This window comes from Macrobrachium nipponense, chromosome 8 (genome assembly GCF_015104395.2).
Source record: "Macrobrachium nipponense isolate FS-2020 chromosome 8, ASM1510439v2, whole genome shotgun sequence".
Lineage (NCBI taxonomy): Eukaryota > Metazoa > Arthropoda > Malacostraca > Decapoda > Palaemonidae > Macrobrachium > Macrobrachium nipponense.
Genome location: NC_087203.1, coordinates 116,468,792 through 116,488,791, shown reverse-complemented (window position 1 = coordinate 116,488,791; position 20,000 = coordinate 116,468,792). Strand labels below are relative to the sequence as shown.

General features: G+C 37.0%; 1 protein-coding gene across 1 annotated transcript in view; it reads left to right on the top strand.

Annotated features, from left to right (window-relative positions):
• Window positions 1–14,079, top strand: part of LOC135222974 (putative N-acetylated-alpha-linked acidic dipeptidase) — a 47,139-nt gene extending 33,060 nt beyond the window's left edge. Inside the window, exons 3-19 of the mRNA XM_064261455.1 lie at window positions 1–140; window positions 449–605; window positions 1,104–1,238; window positions 2,119–2,241; window positions 2,512–2,692; window positions 2,968–3,058; window positions 3,665–3,840; window positions 4,526–4,648; window positions 5,866–6,012; window positions 7,030–7,097; window positions 7,355–7,455; window positions 7,775–7,865; window positions 8,832–8,963; window positions 9,683–9,788; window positions 11,137–11,218; window positions 11,589–11,681; window positions 12,819–14,079. The exon at window positions 1–140 is cut by the window's left edge and continues 239 nt beyond it. Coding sequence (XP_064117525.1) covers window positions 1–140; window positions 449–605; window positions 1,104–1,238; window positions 2,119–2,241; window positions 2,512–2,692; window positions 2,968–3,058; window positions 3,665–3,840; window positions 4,526–4,648; window positions 5,866–6,012; window positions 7,030–7,097; window positions 7,355–7,455; window positions 7,775–7,865; window positions 8,832–8,963; window positions 9,683–9,788; window positions 11,137–11,218; window positions 11,589–11,681; window positions 12,819–13,017 — 2,145 coding nt within the window. The 3' untranslated portion in view covers window positions 13,018–14,079. The remainder of the gene's footprint in view (window positions 141–448; window positions 606–1,103; window positions 1,239–2,118; window positions 2,242–2,511; window positions 2,693–2,967; window positions 3,059–3,664; window positions 3,841–4,525; window positions 4,649–5,865; window positions 6,013–7,029; window positions 7,098–7,354; window positions 7,456–7,774; window positions 7,866–8,831; window positions 8,964–9,682; window positions 9,789–11,136; window positions 11,219–11,588; window positions 11,682–12,818) is intronic.
• The last annotated feature ends 5,921 nt before the right edge of the window (window positions 14,080–20,000 follow it).

Genomic DNA, 20,000 nt, shown 5'->3' with positions numbered 1-20,000 from the left:
ACATCTGCCGAATTACTGGACGAACAACGAAATCAAACATCTGCTGAATTATTGGACGAACAACCAGCTCCTTCTCCATATTCAGTCGAAGAGTTCATCCTAGACGAAGTCGATCCGGAAATCATTAGGAGCCATAACAGGTTAGTGAACAGTTAATTCTGGTAACCTAATGTAGCAGCATAACTGACATGGCTTTTTTAAATGCAAATAATCTGTACCTTTAAAATTGAACAACCTTTATAGTATAAAGACTAAAAAGCAATTATCGAAGTGCCCTATACGTATAAATCCTCTGATTTTAATTTGTGTATAATTCATTTTGTTTTTCCAGTTTTATCTTAGTTATTCTTGAGGAACTTAGATTTCTAAGGGAGAAGCTAGATATATCTTATTCCGTACCAGATCCCATATTTTCTATTAATATAGCTTTTATTATTATTATTTTCAGATACTTATCCTCGAATCCTACCGGAGGGGGAAGAGAAGGAGAAAGGGGGAAGGCCACTTGGGTACAGAAAACCTGGGAGGAACAGGGCATGGACGGAGTACACCTGGTGCCCTACAACGTTCTGATTTCATACCCCAAAAGAGACACGCCCAACGTGGTCAGTTACGAGAGAGTAATTCCCGATTACTGAATGAAATGGCTTTGGAATTTCAGTTTGTGTTGCAACAGACCTTCATAACACAGAGTTAGACTCAAGACTCATTGTAAAGTCTATTAGATTTGACTATGATGATTACATTCTGAAATTATTTTAGGTCAATTTTGATTATAATAATTACATCCTAAAGCTATTTTAGGTAAATGTTGGATATTGAATTTCATAATCCCATTCTAAGACTTATTTTTTAAACTAAATTTTAAAACAGGTACAAGTAAGCCTCTTCATAAGATGAGAGGTTCTGAATTAAGTATAATACAATCAGTAACAAGGACAGTAACATCATTCCTTCTAGCTCGTAAACAAATTCAAAGTTAAAATGCGTTGATCAGAGCACAAAGTATTAAATATATAAAAAATGCATTTCTAATACGCACAAAGCATTAAATATATATAAAAAAGGCATTTCTAAGAAGTTTTATTCCTTTGTAACTGCAGGTGCGCTTGATAAACCCGAACAGACAAGTAGCCTGGTCAGCTCAGGGATGGATCAAACCACTGTACACTCAGAAGGAGTTCTCACCGGACGCTTTCCCTGACGCCGATGCGTATTCGGTATCGAGGGATATAAAGGTTCGTGCAGATTTGATTTGATTTGATGTATATATAGATTCTTGGCACTACGCCAAGCACTGGGGCAACTAAGGCCATTCAGCGCTGAAACGCAATTTGACAGTCAAAGGTTTGAAAGGTGTAACGGAAGGGAAGAAACCTCAAAGCAGTTGCACTATGAAACACCTGTTAGGAGAGGGGTGGACAGTAAGATGGTAGAAAGAGAATATGAACAGGGGTACAGTAAAAGGAAATGAAGAAAGCGACACGTCCAGAATCACTGGAACTTAGACGTCGTTACTTTTATTCTTTCTTTGTTCTGAATTGATCATAATCGTAGCTATTTTTTTTCCTATACTCGCAATAACACTACAATTACCACTTATTTTTATTGTTATCTTTTATATACTGAAGAAATGAGGTATAGATCAATACTTTGGTTCATAACCGTAAAAGCGATTTGATGCATACCATTTACAGACGGCCATAGGTTGTAATATTAAAACAAACTGTATACACAAAAGTAATGTTTGTCTTAAAGTGTTGCAAATGAATTGACAGGCAACACTGCGAAATGGGGATTGAAGCTAAAAATAAAGATGTTCATTAAAACGTAGGGCAGGAAAATGAATATTCGAAGGTGTTATCAATTTCAAAGTCACAGCTTTCAATTAATTACTTAACCACCTAAAGAATACGATAAAACTTGGGAGTGAAACATATTCTAGCCGTTTAATGAATGTTAGTGTATTAATGACGGTGTAAGATAGGGTGAAGAGGGGGTTATTTATTCTGAGGGGAGGAAGTTTACGAATTTAACAGAAGGACATCATTCTGTTCTGTTTACTGCCAGTAACCCTTGACTCTTCAATCTTCATTCGTTCTCATTTATTGATTTCAGGGCGACGTCATTTACGTCCACTTCGGGAGGATGCAAGATTTCGAGTTCCTGAAGAGCAGAGGAATCGACGTCAAGGGAAAAATCGTCCTTACGAGATACCGGGAGACCTTCAAAGCTGATATTGTGAGTTCTCCTTCTGCTTCTTATATTCCTTTTCTTCCATCTCCTCTGTAACCTCTCCCGTTTCCTACTTTTTATGACCTGTTGGTTGGAACCAATAGAGCCTCTTCTCTCCTACATCATCTCTCTCTTTCCTCCTCTCTCTTCTAGGCTGGAACCAAGGACAGAGCCTCCACTACCTCTCTCTCTTTTGTACTCTCTGTTCTTGACTAGAACCGAGGACAGAGCCTCCATCAGCTCTCTCTCACTGTCTAATGACAATTGATTTTCCAGGTATCAAATGCGGAGAGATTCGGGGCACTGGGAGTCGTACTCTACCCTGACCCTGAGATCTACGGGCCCAATGGAATACAGTCATACCCAGATTCTCTACATTTACCAATCTCAGCTTCGTCTGTTGGGTCCGCTCAGTTGACTGATGGAGATATACTTAAACCTCTTTTGCAGTCTGTTGGTTAGTGGTTATTGTTTCTTATGCAGGCAGTCTGTAGATATATGTAAAATGAATGATTTTGCGTAGTTAACTTGACTCCTGTCACGGTAAATTATTCCATGATCATATAATCTATACTAGACAGTTTCCTTAGCCATCAAATCTTACTCCTGTTGATAATGTGTGTGTAATATTTAACCAAGAGTGCCTAAAGTATACCATCGGTCAGAAATCAAACCAGTTTCATCGATCATTTCATGAATTCATTCCATTTTTATGACTCTCTCTCCCTCCAGATCACGGTCAACATATCCAGGTATCAAAGGCTTGGTTACCCACAATACCTGTTCAACCAATCGGTTACGACGATGCTATGAAAATCATCAGGTAAGATCTTCCAAATGATACTAAAATATTCCACACCCATTGAAACAGTATACTTCGTTTGCATAACAAGTGAGTGTGATAAACAGGGCCTTTTTACCCTAAGGGTGGTTCTATGCCTATATACTACATTAAAACATGTCATAGATACGTGACGGTAAATTACCGCATGCATATCACAAATAGGTGGAAAAAAATAAAAATAAAAACGTCAACTGACCTTCTCCGAACGTTGGACACTTGTATGAAGCACTGGTTAGTACTACCAACAGGTCAGGTCGTTAACTTGTATTCAATCTCTCATATGTATGCAAAGAGTTATCGACATGTTAAGGGTATGTTTCACTGCAGTACGTCCACACCACAGCAAAACATGCCATGAAGATACGTCGATAGTTGATTGTACAATCACAAACAGGTCAAAAACTTATCGATAGCTGATTGTACAATCACAAACAGGCAGAATACAAGTCAAAAACTCATGGATAGTTCTATACCCGTTTGTGGTATGTAAGCAGCAAGTTGCCAGCATGTGTTCAGGGCAAATTTTGCTGCGGTGTGGACGCACCCTAAAAATTCCTCATCACCAATTCTCTTTAACTCTTTCAGCCAGATGGGAGGACTGACAGCTCCCATGGCATGGCAAGGAGGCTTCAATGCTACGTACAAAATAGGTCCAGGATTTATCACCCCCGGCAGGAAACTAGGCCTCGAAGTACACGTCTATTTAGTTCAGACAACAACTTACAATGTTATTGGTGTTATTGAGGGGTCTGAGGAACCAGGTACGTGGTCTGAAAATTGTTTTAAGTTTCTGTTTATCTGTAGTGATTGAGTCAAGCACTTCTGATATGTTGTTATTGTTAGTTTGACTTTTGCTTCCTTTGAAAAGGGTTTCCTTTCTTTGTCCTTGCTTTCTGCATTCTTTGAATTTGCTGCTTTTTGGAAGTTGGAAGGTTTATTGGAAGGTTATTTTTTCTTCTCTTGTTAGTTACAATGTTGGATCCAGAATAAATAAATTACACAAAATTTAACATCCGGCATCCACGCTTCTCTATTTTCTTCAAGGTTTGCTTACTGTATCACGTAATAAATCAATTTTCACCACGTACATATCTGGTGTCGATGGCCGAGGTTCCTTTGGCACATGCCAGTGTAAATCAAGCTATCAGATGCTTGATAACAGCAGTTGTGAATCGAGTAGCTGACCATTGTTGCCATTTCTGAATGAAAGAATCTCTTTGCTAACTCATAGGAAAGAGGGATAAAACTTTGACTCTCCTGTTAACTCTGGCATGAAGGACAGTATTCTGTAACTAATGGATACCATTGTGAACAGATATGAATTCGTTCTTCATTCTCAGCTTGAAAGAGTTTTACAGTCAATCAAACCTACTTTGAGCTTATCACATACTGAATTTATATCTGTCTATTTACTGGACCATTCCCTCTCTTGTCTTACATTCACAGACCGATATGTCATTGCTGGTAACCACAGAGATGCCAAGCTATTTGGTGCGATAAACCCTTCATCAGGAACGGCAGCCATGCTTGAGGTGTCTCGCGTTCTCCTTGATCTTAAGAACGAGACAGGTAATGTGTTGAGAGCTTGCTATAGTAGATTCACATCACCGGTGCATCTGATGTCTAGGCCAGTCCCTTACAACGCTCCTGGTTGGCTGTTGATAAGCCAATCACGGGGCTGGAAACTCCTGAAGGATACGTCTTTCAAAAGCATCCCTCATGAGAGGTGGAACATACATTCTGCTTATATGAACTCTCTCGAGAGACTGAGAGTTTCCAGCCCTGTCATTGGCTTATCAACAGTCAATCAGGAGCGATGTAAGGGACTGGCTTAGACATCAAATGCACGGCTGATGTGAATCTACTATAACTACTTTATTTTTCTTTTTATTTAGTTCAATGAACTGTGATGCTTTCTTGCATGTGTTGTATAAGATGAATTATATTGTCAAGAAAACAGTTTTCCCCCAGAAATGAGCGCCTCCAAGACCACGATTCACGAGTCCATCTAGCTGTGTTTATAAGTATTAATGTTGCTAGGCCGTATGGAAAGAAAAAATAGGTATAGGCCAAACCACCTCGCTTCTGAAACTTGCTAAGAGACCAGAAAGTTGTATGTCCTTCAGCTGATCTTTCTTTGACTTATCGTAGGCTTATTAACGGAGCTTTAAGGTGACCTGGAAAGTTATAGCAAATAATTCATGACATAAGTACATGTACCATTTCTGTAATCATCCAGTCAGACTTGAGTCTTTCTTTTTTACAGTCTCATTCCTGTCAGGCTACTGAACGCCTTTGAAACTCATAGGCCTATGGCTTTTACTCTGTAATCATCCAGTCAGACTAGAGTCTCTCTCTCTCTCTCTCTCTCTCTCTCTCTCTCTCATACCGTGCATTTGACCACGTTGTTTCACCAACGCAAATAAAAAAAATTAGCTAATTTTATTAAAAATAATTGTTCTGTACTGTTTAGCCTAGAAAAATCAACTATCAGAAAAATAGAGAAAACTATACAAACTGAATGCCGCTGGTGCAGCCATGGCCTTCAACCCCATATAATATCATTATCGAAAAATAAACCCACAAAATCATTGCGTACATTTGTTTACTTGATAGTATTTACATATTTTTTTACTCAATACGTAAATACTTACAATTAAACAAGTTATGCACAATGATTTTGCGGGTTTCTTTTTCAATCTTTAGAAGAAAACTGAGAGAGGTTTTTGTTTCGTTCATTATTATTATTATTATTATTATTATTAAACGATGTCCCTGGTTACCAGGCTGGAGACCGAGACGCTCCATTGTCTTCTGCTCCTGGGGGTCGGAGGAGTACGGGCTAATCGGCTCCACGGAATGGACGGAGGAGTTTGCGAAACTGCTGGCCGGACGGGCTGTTGTTTACCTGAATGTCGACACGCCAATTGAAGGTAGGAACTATATAGTATACAGTTGCTGATCTAGAAATCTTTCATGGGGGTGGAAGGGGAGGGGGGCCCACTTAGGATTATCTGACACACACATATATACAGAGTAAAGTATTAGTGGTTGTTGTTGAATAATAATTAATTAAGCACAATTTTTGCTACTAATAATGATTTATTGAAAGAAATAATGTTCTATTATTCATATCCATTTGGGGGGTTGGCAAGCAACCAGGTGGGGTCCCCCCTAAATCCGCCACTAGAACTATAAATATATATATATATATATATATATATATATATATATATATATATATATATATATATATATACAAGTACGTAGGCAGGACCCGCTTATAAGTGAGTCCTGGGATACTAGGGCTCTAAGTTACCGACCTTATCATAACTGGAATATTACCGATGTGGATTTATTTGTTATCAATTTACCCGGTTGCTCTGTTGCCAGTTTCTCTATATTTTTATACAAAGCAAAACTGCTTTTTAATTCCGATATAAAAAATCATTTAAAACGAGTGGTTTACTGTGCAGAGAAAAAAAAGCGAAAATTACATCAGAAATTATAAGACAACTTTTCTATGAAAGAAATATACGCATTCTTACTATATATGAAGATTCATTGACTATTTAACAATAAATTATCATTCTTTGGTCCATAGGTTAAGTATATCTTAGTTTTACCAGACCACTGAGCTGATTAACAGCTCTTCTAGGGCTGGCCTGAAGGATTAGATAATTTTACATGGCTAGGGTCGAACTGGTTACTTAGCAACGGGACCTGTTCAGCTCAATTTGTGGGATCCGAACCACATCGAGAAATGAAGTCGCGAAATGAATTTCTATCTTTTCATCACCAGAAATAAGTTCCTCTGACCAAAGAATGATTATTTGGGAGAAGCATCTCTATCTTCCCAACTGCTGGAAAGCACTAGGATTGCTAGATTCCACATTCTATTTATTTCTTGCCTGAAGAGAAAGAGAATAACGATAATATTATTTCCTCAGGTAACTACACCTTCAGAGCTGCATCGTCGCCGCTTTTGGCTCAAGTCCTCTTCGATGCCGCCGGCAAAGTAAGTTTGGGTTCAGGAGATTCTTAATGGAACTGCCGAAATTTTGCGCTGTCACGTGAACACAGGGTTGGGGCCATTTGGAGTTACTCGAGCGAGCATACAGACGTTTCTTTGTATCGTAAATCTTTTCAGAGAACTGTGCATGTCTCATTCCCGAGAATAAATGCCATTAAAAAAAAAAAAATTCCGTATCGTAAATCGGTTCAGAGAACTTATGCGTGTCTCATTCCCAAGAGTAAATGCTATTTTTTTTCCAGGTACCTAACCCGGATGAGGACGAAATCACCGCCGGAAGACTGACAGTCTACGATACCTGGGCCTTACGCCAGCCTGACGATAATCATCCTGGTACCCCCAGGTAAAGTCCTTGTACGAGGAAAAAGGGGACACTTTTATTTTTTTATGGGGGGGCCTCTTTTTTTCCCAAAACTGGACCTTTTCTTCTAAAATGTCATTGCATATATAGGTATACATCATATTTCTATTATCACTCTTGATGTTAATGTTTAACTTGATGTTAATGTTTAATAACAAAATTTATATATAAAAAAGACTTGTCAAAAAATTATTATTTATTACTTTGTAATTACAGTTCAATGAAAAGGATAGGCACAGAAAATGTGGATTTCCATAAATTTTCCATAAATATTCTGATATCCTTAAATTCTCCCATCCAGACTCCACCAAATAGACGCAGAGAGCGATTACAAAGGCTTCCAGCACAAGTTGGGCATCCCGTCCCTGGACATCTGTTACACACACAGCAGAGTAAGTTTTCTACCTACCTTACATATTTTGTTATTCATATTCCATCCTTTCCATAGTTTTTTCAAATTCACGACCCTTATGGTTTGGGACCCCCACGAAAACTAATGGAATATTACTTTCTGCATCACCTGCAGCTCATTGCAGGTGTCTATGATAATGATCGAAGTTGTAAGGCTTTCGACTTATTGTACTTAGAATTTCGTAAGCCTGGTTACTACATGTTACGCAACAAATTATACTTTTTAATTAGTATATCTCCTATTTTGCTATTTATTAAGTTTTACTCTACATTGCACACGTTAAATTAGTGTTATAAAACATTCAAATCATTAGATATCTGTGTCCTGTGGAAAAGTTGAAAACTCATTTATAAAAAAATCCAATCAACAGGAAATGTCACAAAATTAGAGAAGTAGAAATATGTTCCAACTCGAGTACAGTGAACCTACAAAAAAAAGATTAAATTTAAAGATTCTGATAATCTACTTTAATAACTCCTATTTTGCCAATCCTATATCAACATATCTAAGAAAGAGTAAAATCCAACTGGATGTTATCTGGCATTTTACTTCAGGGACTATTTCCCTTTCAAATTTTTACCAAGGAGGTTAAAATGATAGTATATACAACTTTTAATCTGTGTCCCTTTTCGCTTACTCGAGAAGTAATCCTACAAACTACGTTGTTGGGAGGGTAGGATAGCCCTATGGAAGAGCCTAAAAGGGTCTGAAAAAGGTGTTTCGCTTTGAGTTAAAGATACAGGAATTTTTGGATAGGATATTTGTTATTTATTTATTAGAAAAGGTAAAAAATTAAACATTACAAAACAATAATTTCTAATAAAATACAGCGTATTTATTTTAATTTTCCTTGGTGAAACAACGCGCTATTTGACTGTATAGATTTTAGCACGCGCCTCGAGTAAGCTGAAGGCCGGATCACGCCTTGTTTATCTATCACGTACAGGACGTGAATGAGAGGACTTTAAACCAGAGAACGGCAGTTTCGAAAGATGTAGACATCGACGAAGACTTCGAATTTCACGCAGCTCTGACCAAGATTTGGGCCGTGCTAGCTGTCAGCTTCGCGGACGCTCAGGTATTTTTTTTTTTAAGTGTTCTTGATAAATTGACTGAGCTCTTACGATTTAGGTTTTAATCTATCTGGATGAGTAATATATATGATATATATATATATATATATATAGATATATATATAATATATATAATATATATATATATATAGTTTATATATATATATATATTATATATTATATATATATGTGTGTGTGTGTGTGTGTGTGTGTGTGTGTGTGTGTGTGTGTGTATGCCACTAAATAACGTGTGACAATATTACATTCAGCTAAAGCATCAGGAAAAACTAAAAGAAAGGAGTAGCCTATGCATATATATATATATATATATATATATATATATATATATATATATATATATATATATATATATATATATATATAAGAATTTCTATTTCTATCACATCACCGTGATTCATATACATGCATTAAGCTACTAAAGTCCTATCATATCCAATTCGCTCTACCTCGGAATTAATATATTTTCATTTATGTTAACCGAAGGGGAATTTTTTTACTTGATAGATATATGAAATATAAATATTCCATAAAACAATATTAATGACTTACATGTGTTGACCCCAAAATATTTGATCTGCAAATAACGTTTCATTTCTCTAATGTAGTTTAGCTCACAAATTCATACCTCACTCTCTTCCCCAGCTGTCTTTCATATTCCAACTGTAATAGTGTTAATAAATTTATAGCGCACCTTCTTCCCCAGCTATTACCGTTATCCCTGATGGCCTACAGCTCCTACATCACGTCTGCCTACCAAGAGGTCATCCTGGCCATAGGTAAACACGTCGCCAAAACAAACTTGACCTTGGGTGAGTTATTCCCGTAGACCTTTTGTTGTTGTAGCCACGATTTTGTTCTGCGAAATAATTGTTAGGAGAGGGTGGAAAGGGAGACGGAAGATGGGAATGTGAATAGAGTTGAGTTGAATATAAAATCTAGGCCAAAGGCCAAGCACTGGGACCTATCAGGTCATTCAACGCCGAAATGGAAATTGACAGTGAAAGGTTTGAAAGGTGTAACAGGAGGAAAACCTCAAAGCAGTTGTGCTATGAATCAAGAGTTAGGAGCGGGTGGAAAGTAAGATGAAGAAAGAGAATATGAAAGGAGGTACAGTATAAGGGGAGGTACTTGCCCAAGTATAAATGAGGTGCAGATCGCTGTCCTCATAGGAACGGTAAACACCTTGAAAAGAGCCCTCGGATATTATTAGGGTAGTGGAATATAGAGGTGCAACCATAGACCCCAGGCTGTGGCCCATCGCACCCCTGATATAAACTGAAAATTAAGAACAACATAAGCCAAAAACGACACTACCCTCCCTACGGGAGATTGTATAAATAGTATACTGTACTTTGATCTTTTAATAAACAAAACCCAAACAATTCAAGGGTGTATTAATAACTTAAAATAAAGCATGAACAAGCAACTGTTTGATGAAGAACATAAATGATAACATCACTATATTGCTTGTATCTTTGCTGTGATGAAGTGAATATTGTGTTCTAGCTTGACTATTGGTGTGTAATTATAGTACTTATTATGTCCTATTTATTTCTTGAATTCTTTAAACTTTTCGCTTACTCGGGGAGTAAGCCTACAAACTACTTTGTTGCTGTTGTTGTTCTTGCAGTTGTTGCTCTTGTTGGGGGGTAGGAAAGCATAAAAAAGTCTGGATAAGGTGTTACGCGTTGAGTTAAAGATACAGGAATTTTAGTATAGGATATTTATGATTTCTTTATTAGAAGGAAAATGTAAAAAATATATAATGTGCATGTTAAAGAGTACACAACATTTATTTCTAATAAAACATAGTGTATTTATTTAAATTTTCGTTGGTTAAACATCGCTCTTATTTAACCGTAGATTTTAGCATGTGCCCCTAGTAAGCTTGAGGTCGGATCACGCCTTGTTGGATTTGCACCTGTTAAACAGCGACCAGTAGATTCTATATATAGGCCTATTCATACTTTTAAATTGTGCATCTGTGATTGCATGAAACTTTGCCAGATATTGTCCATCATTTTATCAAATGAAACGACATCATTATGGCAACTCTTATATAAATCCATTTTATCTAACTGTTCCTCCTTTCACTTTCAGAAATAAAAGACACTCGTAATTTTGAGCTGGAAGTGAATTTCATTATTTTCTTTGCAGCACACTTCGGCGAGGCGGTGTTGGAGTTCAGGCAGGCTGCGGAGGAATTGACAGAAAAATTAGCATTTGTAGATACTGACAAGTAAGGACGGAGACTGTTCTTTGCAAAGAAGACTTGATTATGATGCTAAAGACTATAATAGGAGTATTATTCTTCACTAGTTAAGCTGACATGGTCAAGTCTCCTCATAGAAGGATAATAGGATTGCCAGCTCAGAGAAGCACTGTTGCTAAAACTGTTTAGGTCCAGGTACATTTATCAAAAAGGAGCCCAGGCTAGATTTTACTTTAAAAGATGTATATATGTAATTCCGTCTAGTCGTAAATGTCTTCATCTACTGATACCAGAAATAGCTTTATTGGAACGTGACAAAATTCAGCTTGCTTCATGAACTTATAATAAAATTTAACAAAATCTTAATTAATTATAAAATTCCCAAACTCTGCAACAGCCCCCTGGCGGTGAGAAGAGCCAATGACAAGCTGATGATGGTCGAGCAAGCGTTCATCGATCCCCATGGAATCCCGGGCAGGACGGATTTCAAGTAAGAACTTACTCTTCTGAAGAAATAATAAGTTTGCTCTTATATCAAATCAATATAGCTACATAAATTAACCAAAGGTTGAGTCAGTTTAAGATACTAGCAAACATATGTATACAGAAATTATGTATGATAAATTCGTAAACTAACTAAGTCTATGGGCATAACCAGCCCCGTTTCACAGGCATAACCAGCTCCGTTTCAGGAAGTCCCTTCTTACCCCCACCCCCTTCGAAGGGGGGGTGGGGGAAGGTAGGATGAAACCCCATTATAAACCATCATAGGGGTCCCCACTTTAACCCTTCCAAGTTTCATGCCCATTGGACCTGCTGTTTGGCCGTGATTGAATGACAGACAGATGGACAGACAGACGGACAGACATAATGCCAATTATAGTAAGATATTGCCAAGATTTTCATTTCTACACTGAAACATGTCATCAACACCTGTTGGTGGCCTATGGCTCACACATCACAAACAGGCTGAATACAAGACAATGAAAATTAATTGTTGGTAATTCTACCCAAGGCTGTACATGATTATCTAGCATTGGCCAAAGGTTCACTCTCCAGGTGCAGTCGCTGACTTTTTTCAATTTGTTTGCAACATGTAAAAAATGAATTGCAGACATGCCCACGGCATGGACAGAAACTCCTCGCTCCTCTTATCCTTCTGATGTTTTCACTTCTGTTTGTGATGTGTAGGAGATAAACTAATGACATGTTTATGACATCAACAGAAACATCTCATCCCTCTTATCCTTCTGATGTTCTGATTTGTGCTTGTGATACGTAGGAGATAAGTTGTTAACGTGTCCATGACACTGACAGCGACACATTGGTCCCCTTATTCTTCCGTTCTCACTTCTGTTTGTTATATGTAGGAGATAAGTTGTCAACATGTTTATGACACTGACAGAAACACCTCATCCTTCTTATCCTTCTTACATTCTCCTTTCTGTTTTTGATATGTAGGAGATAAGTTGTTGACATGTTCATGACACTGAAACACATTGTTCCTCTTATCCTTCCGATGTTCTCATTCTGTTTGTGATATGTAGGAGATAAGTTGTTAACATGTTCATGACACTGACAGAACTACATCATTCCTCTTATCCTCCTGATGTTCTTTTGTTTACAGTCACGTCGTGGTGGCACCGCCCATGAGCAGTACCTTCTCCAACAAGGCTTTCAACGGACTGACGGACGTTCTGGAAGACATTAACATGTTCGACCAAGAGGAACAAGAGCGACGCTGGGAAGTGTTCGCCCAGCACCTGAAAGCTGTCACTTACATGGTGGACTCGGCTGCCAAAGTCTTGAGGAATGACTTGTGGTGACTGTAGTAGAGGGTCCGTCTCCAGGCTACAATGAAATTGTATTTATTACTCGAAAGAAATCATAAAGCTGCCTAAAGTCTTTCAAGAGGAGGTTATGATACTATAGTAGATTCACATCAACCGTGCATTTGATGTCTAGGCCAGTCCATTACGACGCTCCTGATTGGCTGTTGACAAGCCAATCACAGGGCTGGAAACTTTCAGTCTCTCGAGAGAGTTCACATGGGTAGGATCGATGTTCCACCTCTCCTGAGGGATATAATTATCCCTCAAGACAGGTGGAACATACATTCTGCCTATGTGAACTCTCGAGACAGACTGAGAGTTTCCAGCCCTGTCATTGGCTTATCAACAGCCAATCAGAAGCGTCGTAAGGGTCTGGCCTAGACATCAAATGCACGGTTGATGTGAATCTACTATAGTTACCCCATTCCCGTTTTCTCTGGATGCTCCTGTTAATGCTGCATTCCTGTTTTCTGTCGAAGTTCATGCTCGAAGTGAAACGCTAAGAAATGACGAATTAACACAGCAAATGGTTGATGAGAAGTAAAGATATTTATCAAAGTATCTGCTGAGGAAACTAGTCCCTATGAGACTGCTTTCTTTGACTGCTCATAGCAAGCAGTTAAAGCGAATGTTGAAATATGTGTGCTATCTAAAACAAATATACGTAATATGGTTTGTTTTATAAATAACCTTAAGATATTTTCCTTTCACTCTATATCAAATCTTTGGTAACGAAAGAGGAGGGATGAATCATACGTCGACGACCCTATCTCATGAGTGCTCAAATTCGTGTCCACTATTTTATTTGTCATCACATTTTCATTGAATCAGATGTTTAGATATTTTAAAGTTTTTTTTTTTCCTCCTTCTTCTTCTGCTTTGACCGTGCCTTACTCCCAAGCTGTGGCTAAACTATATTCTTATTGCTTCTAAGTTCCCTTGACACTTGAATATTGAAATGTACCCACCTAAACCATATATTCCTTGGAACTGACTTGAGTGTATATATGCTTTGTTTACCCTTGTTTCGCTCACATCCAGTATTTGTGACTTTTATTAAGTTATCCTGATAAAGTGACAATTAAACCAAGAAACTTCTTTTTCTGAAATTATCGTTTAAATAACTGATTTTATCCCATATAATTTATTGAGTTACATAAGGTTACACGTTCTGGTTGCGGTTTCTTTCGGGGTTTTAATATATACTTTCTAGGGTTGAAATTCAAGGCAGTTATCAAGACACGAGAACGTACGTACGTTTTCTATGCATAGAAGAAAACGGATGTTCATCCGTCCTTTAACCATTATAATTTATATCCTTATGGAAACTTTCCATGTTTACGCAATTCAACTGAATGGATATTTGTGCATTTCGAGAGACAGATACGCATCGTCAGTACATTACTAACAGCGAGTGAATAATAACAATGCAAGAGAAGTCTTTTCGTAATGTCAAAATAAAAGATAAAAAATAAAAAAATACCATCTATTTTCCGACGCATGCGTGCATTAAGCCCGAAGACTTCCTGTCGGGTGATGGAGGGTTGTACCCAGAAAAATTTCTTTTTCCGAAAACAGGAAGACTGTCTAGTAGGCTCCGCTGCTTTTGGTAAAGAGCGAGGATAATACGCACCCCTGCTCCTCATGATTGCCAAGGATGGAATGAAATTCTGGAACACCCCAAAAAGACGTGTATTATTGTGTTTGTTTGTGTATAAGAGTGTATGGGTTCGTATACGCACGTTTACTTTACGCTCGCTTGGTTCTTGCTAGAAGTGACAGTGGGTCTACCTGGAATTCCCAAAAGTCTGTATGAGCGTTCCGTGTGTGTGTGTATGTTTGTTTGTTTGTATGGTGTTTTTACGTTGCATGGAACCAGTAGTTATTCAGCAACAGGACCAACGGCTTTACGTGACTTCCGAACCACGTCAAGAGTGAACTTCTATCACCAGTGTGTATATTTGTGCATATATGTATGCATGTGTATGTATGAGTGTAATTGCTGGTATACATCCTATTATACGCTTGCGCTTACTTGTTCTAGTTTGGAGAGAGAGAGAGAGAGAGAGAGAGAGAGAGAGAGAGAGAGAGACCTTACCTTACCTTACAGACCTTACATCTTGTTCGGGTTGCCCCAGGTCCCTCAGTGTGAGGCACCTCTAATGTCTACCAGAGAGTTGCTAGTACATCTTCCGGTATATTTTGCATCTTCCAATCTTGGATGGTCTGGGATGCAGCTTAGATATTTGTCGAGCTTATTCTTAAACACATCTATGCTCACTCCTGATATATTCCTCAGATGAGCTGGCAACGCATTGAATAGACGCTGCATTATCGATGCTGGTGCGTAGTGGATTAATGTCCTGTGTGCTTTCCTTATTTTTCCTGGTATAGTTTTGGGCACTATTAATCTACCTCTGCTTGCTCTTTCTGATATTTTTAGCTCCATGATGTTTTCGGCTATTCCTTCTATCTGTTTCCATGCCTGAATTATCATGTAGGGTTCTCTTCTCCTTTCTAGACTATATAATTTTAAGGATTGTAGTCTTTCCAATCCTTAACTTCTTCTATTCTAGTTGTAAAGGACCTTTGTACACTCTCTATTTGTGCAATATCCTTTTGATAGTGTGGGTACCATATCATATTGCAATATTCAAGTGGACTACGAACATATGTTTTATAAAGCATAATCATATGTTCAGCTTTGCTGGTTTTGAAGTGCCGTAACAACATCCCCATTTTTGCTTTACATTTTGCCACTAGAATTGCTATTTGATCATTGCATAACATGTTCCTATTCATAATCACACCAAGGTCTTTAACTGCTTCCTTATTTGTGATTGTCTCATTAATAAGTCCCCTATATGCACATAGCTGTCTCCATAATTTATCGATTCAAATTTATCAGAGTTAAATACCATCCTATTTACCTCTACCCAATCATATACTTTGTTAAGGTCTCTTTGTAGCGCGTTTCCTATCTTCATCACAAGTAATTTCTCTACTTATTCTTGTGTCATCGGCGAAACTACTCACTACCGAGTCCTTAACATTACTGTCTATGTCTGCAATCATAATAACAAACAGTAATGCAGCTAACACCGTACCTTGTGGCATACCGGATATTACCTTAGCTTCATCCGATTTCTCATCGTTTGCAATAACTATCTGTTTTCTGTTGTGTAAAAATTCTTTTAACCATCTTCCTACTTTATCCACGATAGGGAGAGAGAGAGAGAGAGAGAGAGAGAGAGAGAGAGAGAGAGAGAGAGAGATTCTATATCCCCCTTTTTTTAAGTACCGAATTGATTGGCTGACTTATCCATTTTTTTAAATATTTAATACTGAAATAATTTCATAAAACAAGTAAAATCAAGAAAAATTATTTGCTAAACAAGACGTAATCCGACCTCCAGCTTACTTGGGGCGCGTGCTAAAATCTATGGTCAAACAGAGCGTTGTTTCACCAACGAAAATTGAAATAAATACGCTATATTTTATTAGATATAATTGTTCTACACTGTTAAACATGCACATTATTTATTTTCTATGCTTTCATTCTAATAAATAAATCATAAATATCCTATCCTAATATTCTTGTATCTTTAACTAAACGCGAAAGACTTTTCAGACCAATAAGAACAACAACAAAGTAGATTGTAGGCTTACTCCCCGAGTAAGCAAAAATGGAATATGGAAACTTCTGTAATTAAAGGCCTGCTGTCGAGCTTATAGCAGCAGATGAAAGAGAGCAATATTATTCCATCCCAGTGACGCCCTTTTGAAAAACTCACCGGAGCGGTGCGGACACACGGGACAGAGGAAGTACTTGGGAAACCCATAGGTAGGATTTAGGATTTCGGCTGCTTTGCCCGTCTTAATTTCTTTAAAAGCACAAATACATATACATACATACATACGTATATATATATATATATATATATATATATATATATATATATATATATATATACTATATATACAGGGGTACAGGTTACGCGTATGCATTTGGATGACTGCTATATCCCTATACAATCCCTATATGAGCCTCCTGCCTCTCTCCTACTCCTTCTCTCTCCTCTCTCTCGCTCTCTTCCTGAGTTGTATAATACAAAGTACGTATCGAAATTATATAACGGATCAGATATATATATATATATATATATATATATATATATATATATATATATATATATATATATATATATATATATCTGATCCGTTATTTCTTTATATATCTTAAGCGTACACGCTATTATTTGTGACCCCAAAACACTTTGTTGTTGAAACTGCTAAAAATACACAGTTGAAAATCCTAATCATTCTATTTCCGAACAATTCGTCATACAAAATGTCATTCGTTGAAGTCTATCTCGACAGAATAATGTTAGGTTTTGGTACATTAGTTCGGTCACAGTTTCGCGCGCAATTCTCAAGAAAGTCGTGACTCACGACGACGCTATTGAACTTAGCGATTGACAACGGTTCCTATTGTGTCCTTTCGATTGTGGGATGGCGTGGTTCGAAGGATTTGTCTTGTAAAAGTGTAGGGCTGTAAAGAGAACCAATGAGTATTCTTGGATAGGATTGGCTTGACGCGATTCTGTCTTGTTCATATTAAACACACAGTATACACAAATATACGTGTCACACATATACTATATATATATATATATACACACACAAATTATACGTGTACACACATATCTATATATATATATATATAATATATATATATATATATAATATATATATATATATATATGTAGTATATGTGTGTACACGTATATTTGTGTATACTGTGTGTTTAATATGAACAAGACAGAATCGCGTCAAGCCAATCCTATCCAAGAATACTCATTGGTTCTCTTCACAACCCTACACTTTTTCAAGACAAATCCTCCGCACTTCACCAATCGAAAGGACGCAGTAGGAACCGTTGTCAATCCCCAAGTTCACTAGCGTCGTCGTGAGTCACGACTTTCTTGAGAATTGCGCGCGAAACTGTGACCGAACTAATGTACCAAAACCTAACATTATTCTGTCGAGATAGACTTCAACGAATGACATTTTGTATGACGAATTGTTCGGAAATAGAATGATTAGGATTTTCAACTGTGTATTTTTTTTTAGTTATTTTTAGCAGTTTCAACGACGAAGTGTTTTGGGGTCACAAATAATAGCGTGTACGCTTAAGATATATAAAGAAATAAGTTTGGAAATACATGTGCGTGCTTAGCTTACGAGAACATATTTATCCAGCTATATGGAATTGGACTGGAATATAAAATTGAGGACAAAAGCCAAGCGCTGGGACATTTGAGATCACCCTGCACTGAAAATAATGGTGAGACAATCATAAGGAGAGGGTGGAAAGTCAGATGGAAGAAAGAGAATATGAACAGAGGTACAGTAGAAGGAATGAAAGGGGTTGCAGCTAGGGGCCGAAGGGACGCTGCAAAGAACCTTGAACAATGCCTACAGTGCACCGTACGAGGTAAACAGATTTACGTAAAGGTATATAGACAAAACTATAGTGTAACGATGCAGTGCATATATAAAATCTATCGATACCTTGATATGTAAAAGCTACGTTATACTGCTGTTAGAAGGAACATACATCTTGCATTTGCACTGCTGTTAGAAGGAACAGCTGTAAGCAATATATTTGGGCGTTGGTTCCTGGCAAGATCGCATAACGGCATATGCACTTATGCACGTCAAGTAGAATTTCTTTGTTAGGTCTTGAGAGCTAAACACCTTCGTTACATGCCAAGCCAGAACCAGTCCTGACACAGCAAGAGTTCTTACTTTGCTTACAATAAAAAAAAGTCAACATTGATTCTTTTAGGAAAAGGCGGAAGAGAAGACCCTCTGCCAAAACAAAAACAAGAGGGTGAAGAGAAACTTGTTTAGAATTCCGGTAAATTCACTTGGGTCTTATTATCGTAAATTTCAATCCTCATTAAGCTATAAATACTTGAACATCCTAAAGCTGGTTTATGAGATGATTGATAATATTCTAAAGACTGAGAATACTTGAAAAATTAAGAATATTTTAGAGACTAAAATATTTTAAAGACTGGGAATATTTTAAAAGATTGAGAATATTTTAAAGATTCAGAATATTTTAAAGATTTAGAATATTTTAAAGATTTAGAATATTTTAAAGATTTAGAATATTTTAAAGATTAAGAATTTTTTAAAGATTTAGAATATTTTGAAGAATTAGAATATTTTAAAGATTAAGAATTTTCTTAAGACTGAGAATATTTCAAGAATTAAGAATATTTTAAAAACTGAATATTTCAAAGATTAAGAATATTTGAAAGAAAGAACAATTTGAAGATTCAGGATATATTAAAGATTAAGAATATGTTAGAGACTGAGAATATTTGAAAGATTAAGAATATTTGAAAAACGAAATACGTTAAAGACTGAGAATATTTGAAAGATTTAGAACATTTTAAAGATTAAGCATGTCTTAAAGAATAAGAATATGTCAAAGACTGAGAATATCTCAACGACTAAGAATATTATAAAGATTAAGAATATCTTAAATAAGAATATTTTAAAGAATGAGAATATCTCAACGACTAAGAATATTCTAAAGAAGGCACAGATAGCAGGGTCACTTCGGCTAACAGGCAACTCCACCCATGTCACTAAATCAAGGAATGTCATGATTCCATGGAACTCCAGAATCATCATTGTGGAATTAATCAGGTTTAAAAAAAATAAGTCCCATTAAAAATAAGTCCCATTGGACTTCCACCACCCATACGCCCCTCAGTGAGACGATATAATGACATGGACACACGCCCACTTCCTTGCAACAATTTTTTTTTTACTGAAAGCAAACTTGATTTTGAAAGCGACAACAACATGGGACACTACTGCGCAGTTTTATATTTTGCGTCACTTGATAAAAGTTATTATGTGTACGTATGAATATATTTTACTTTTCATCGTTAGGC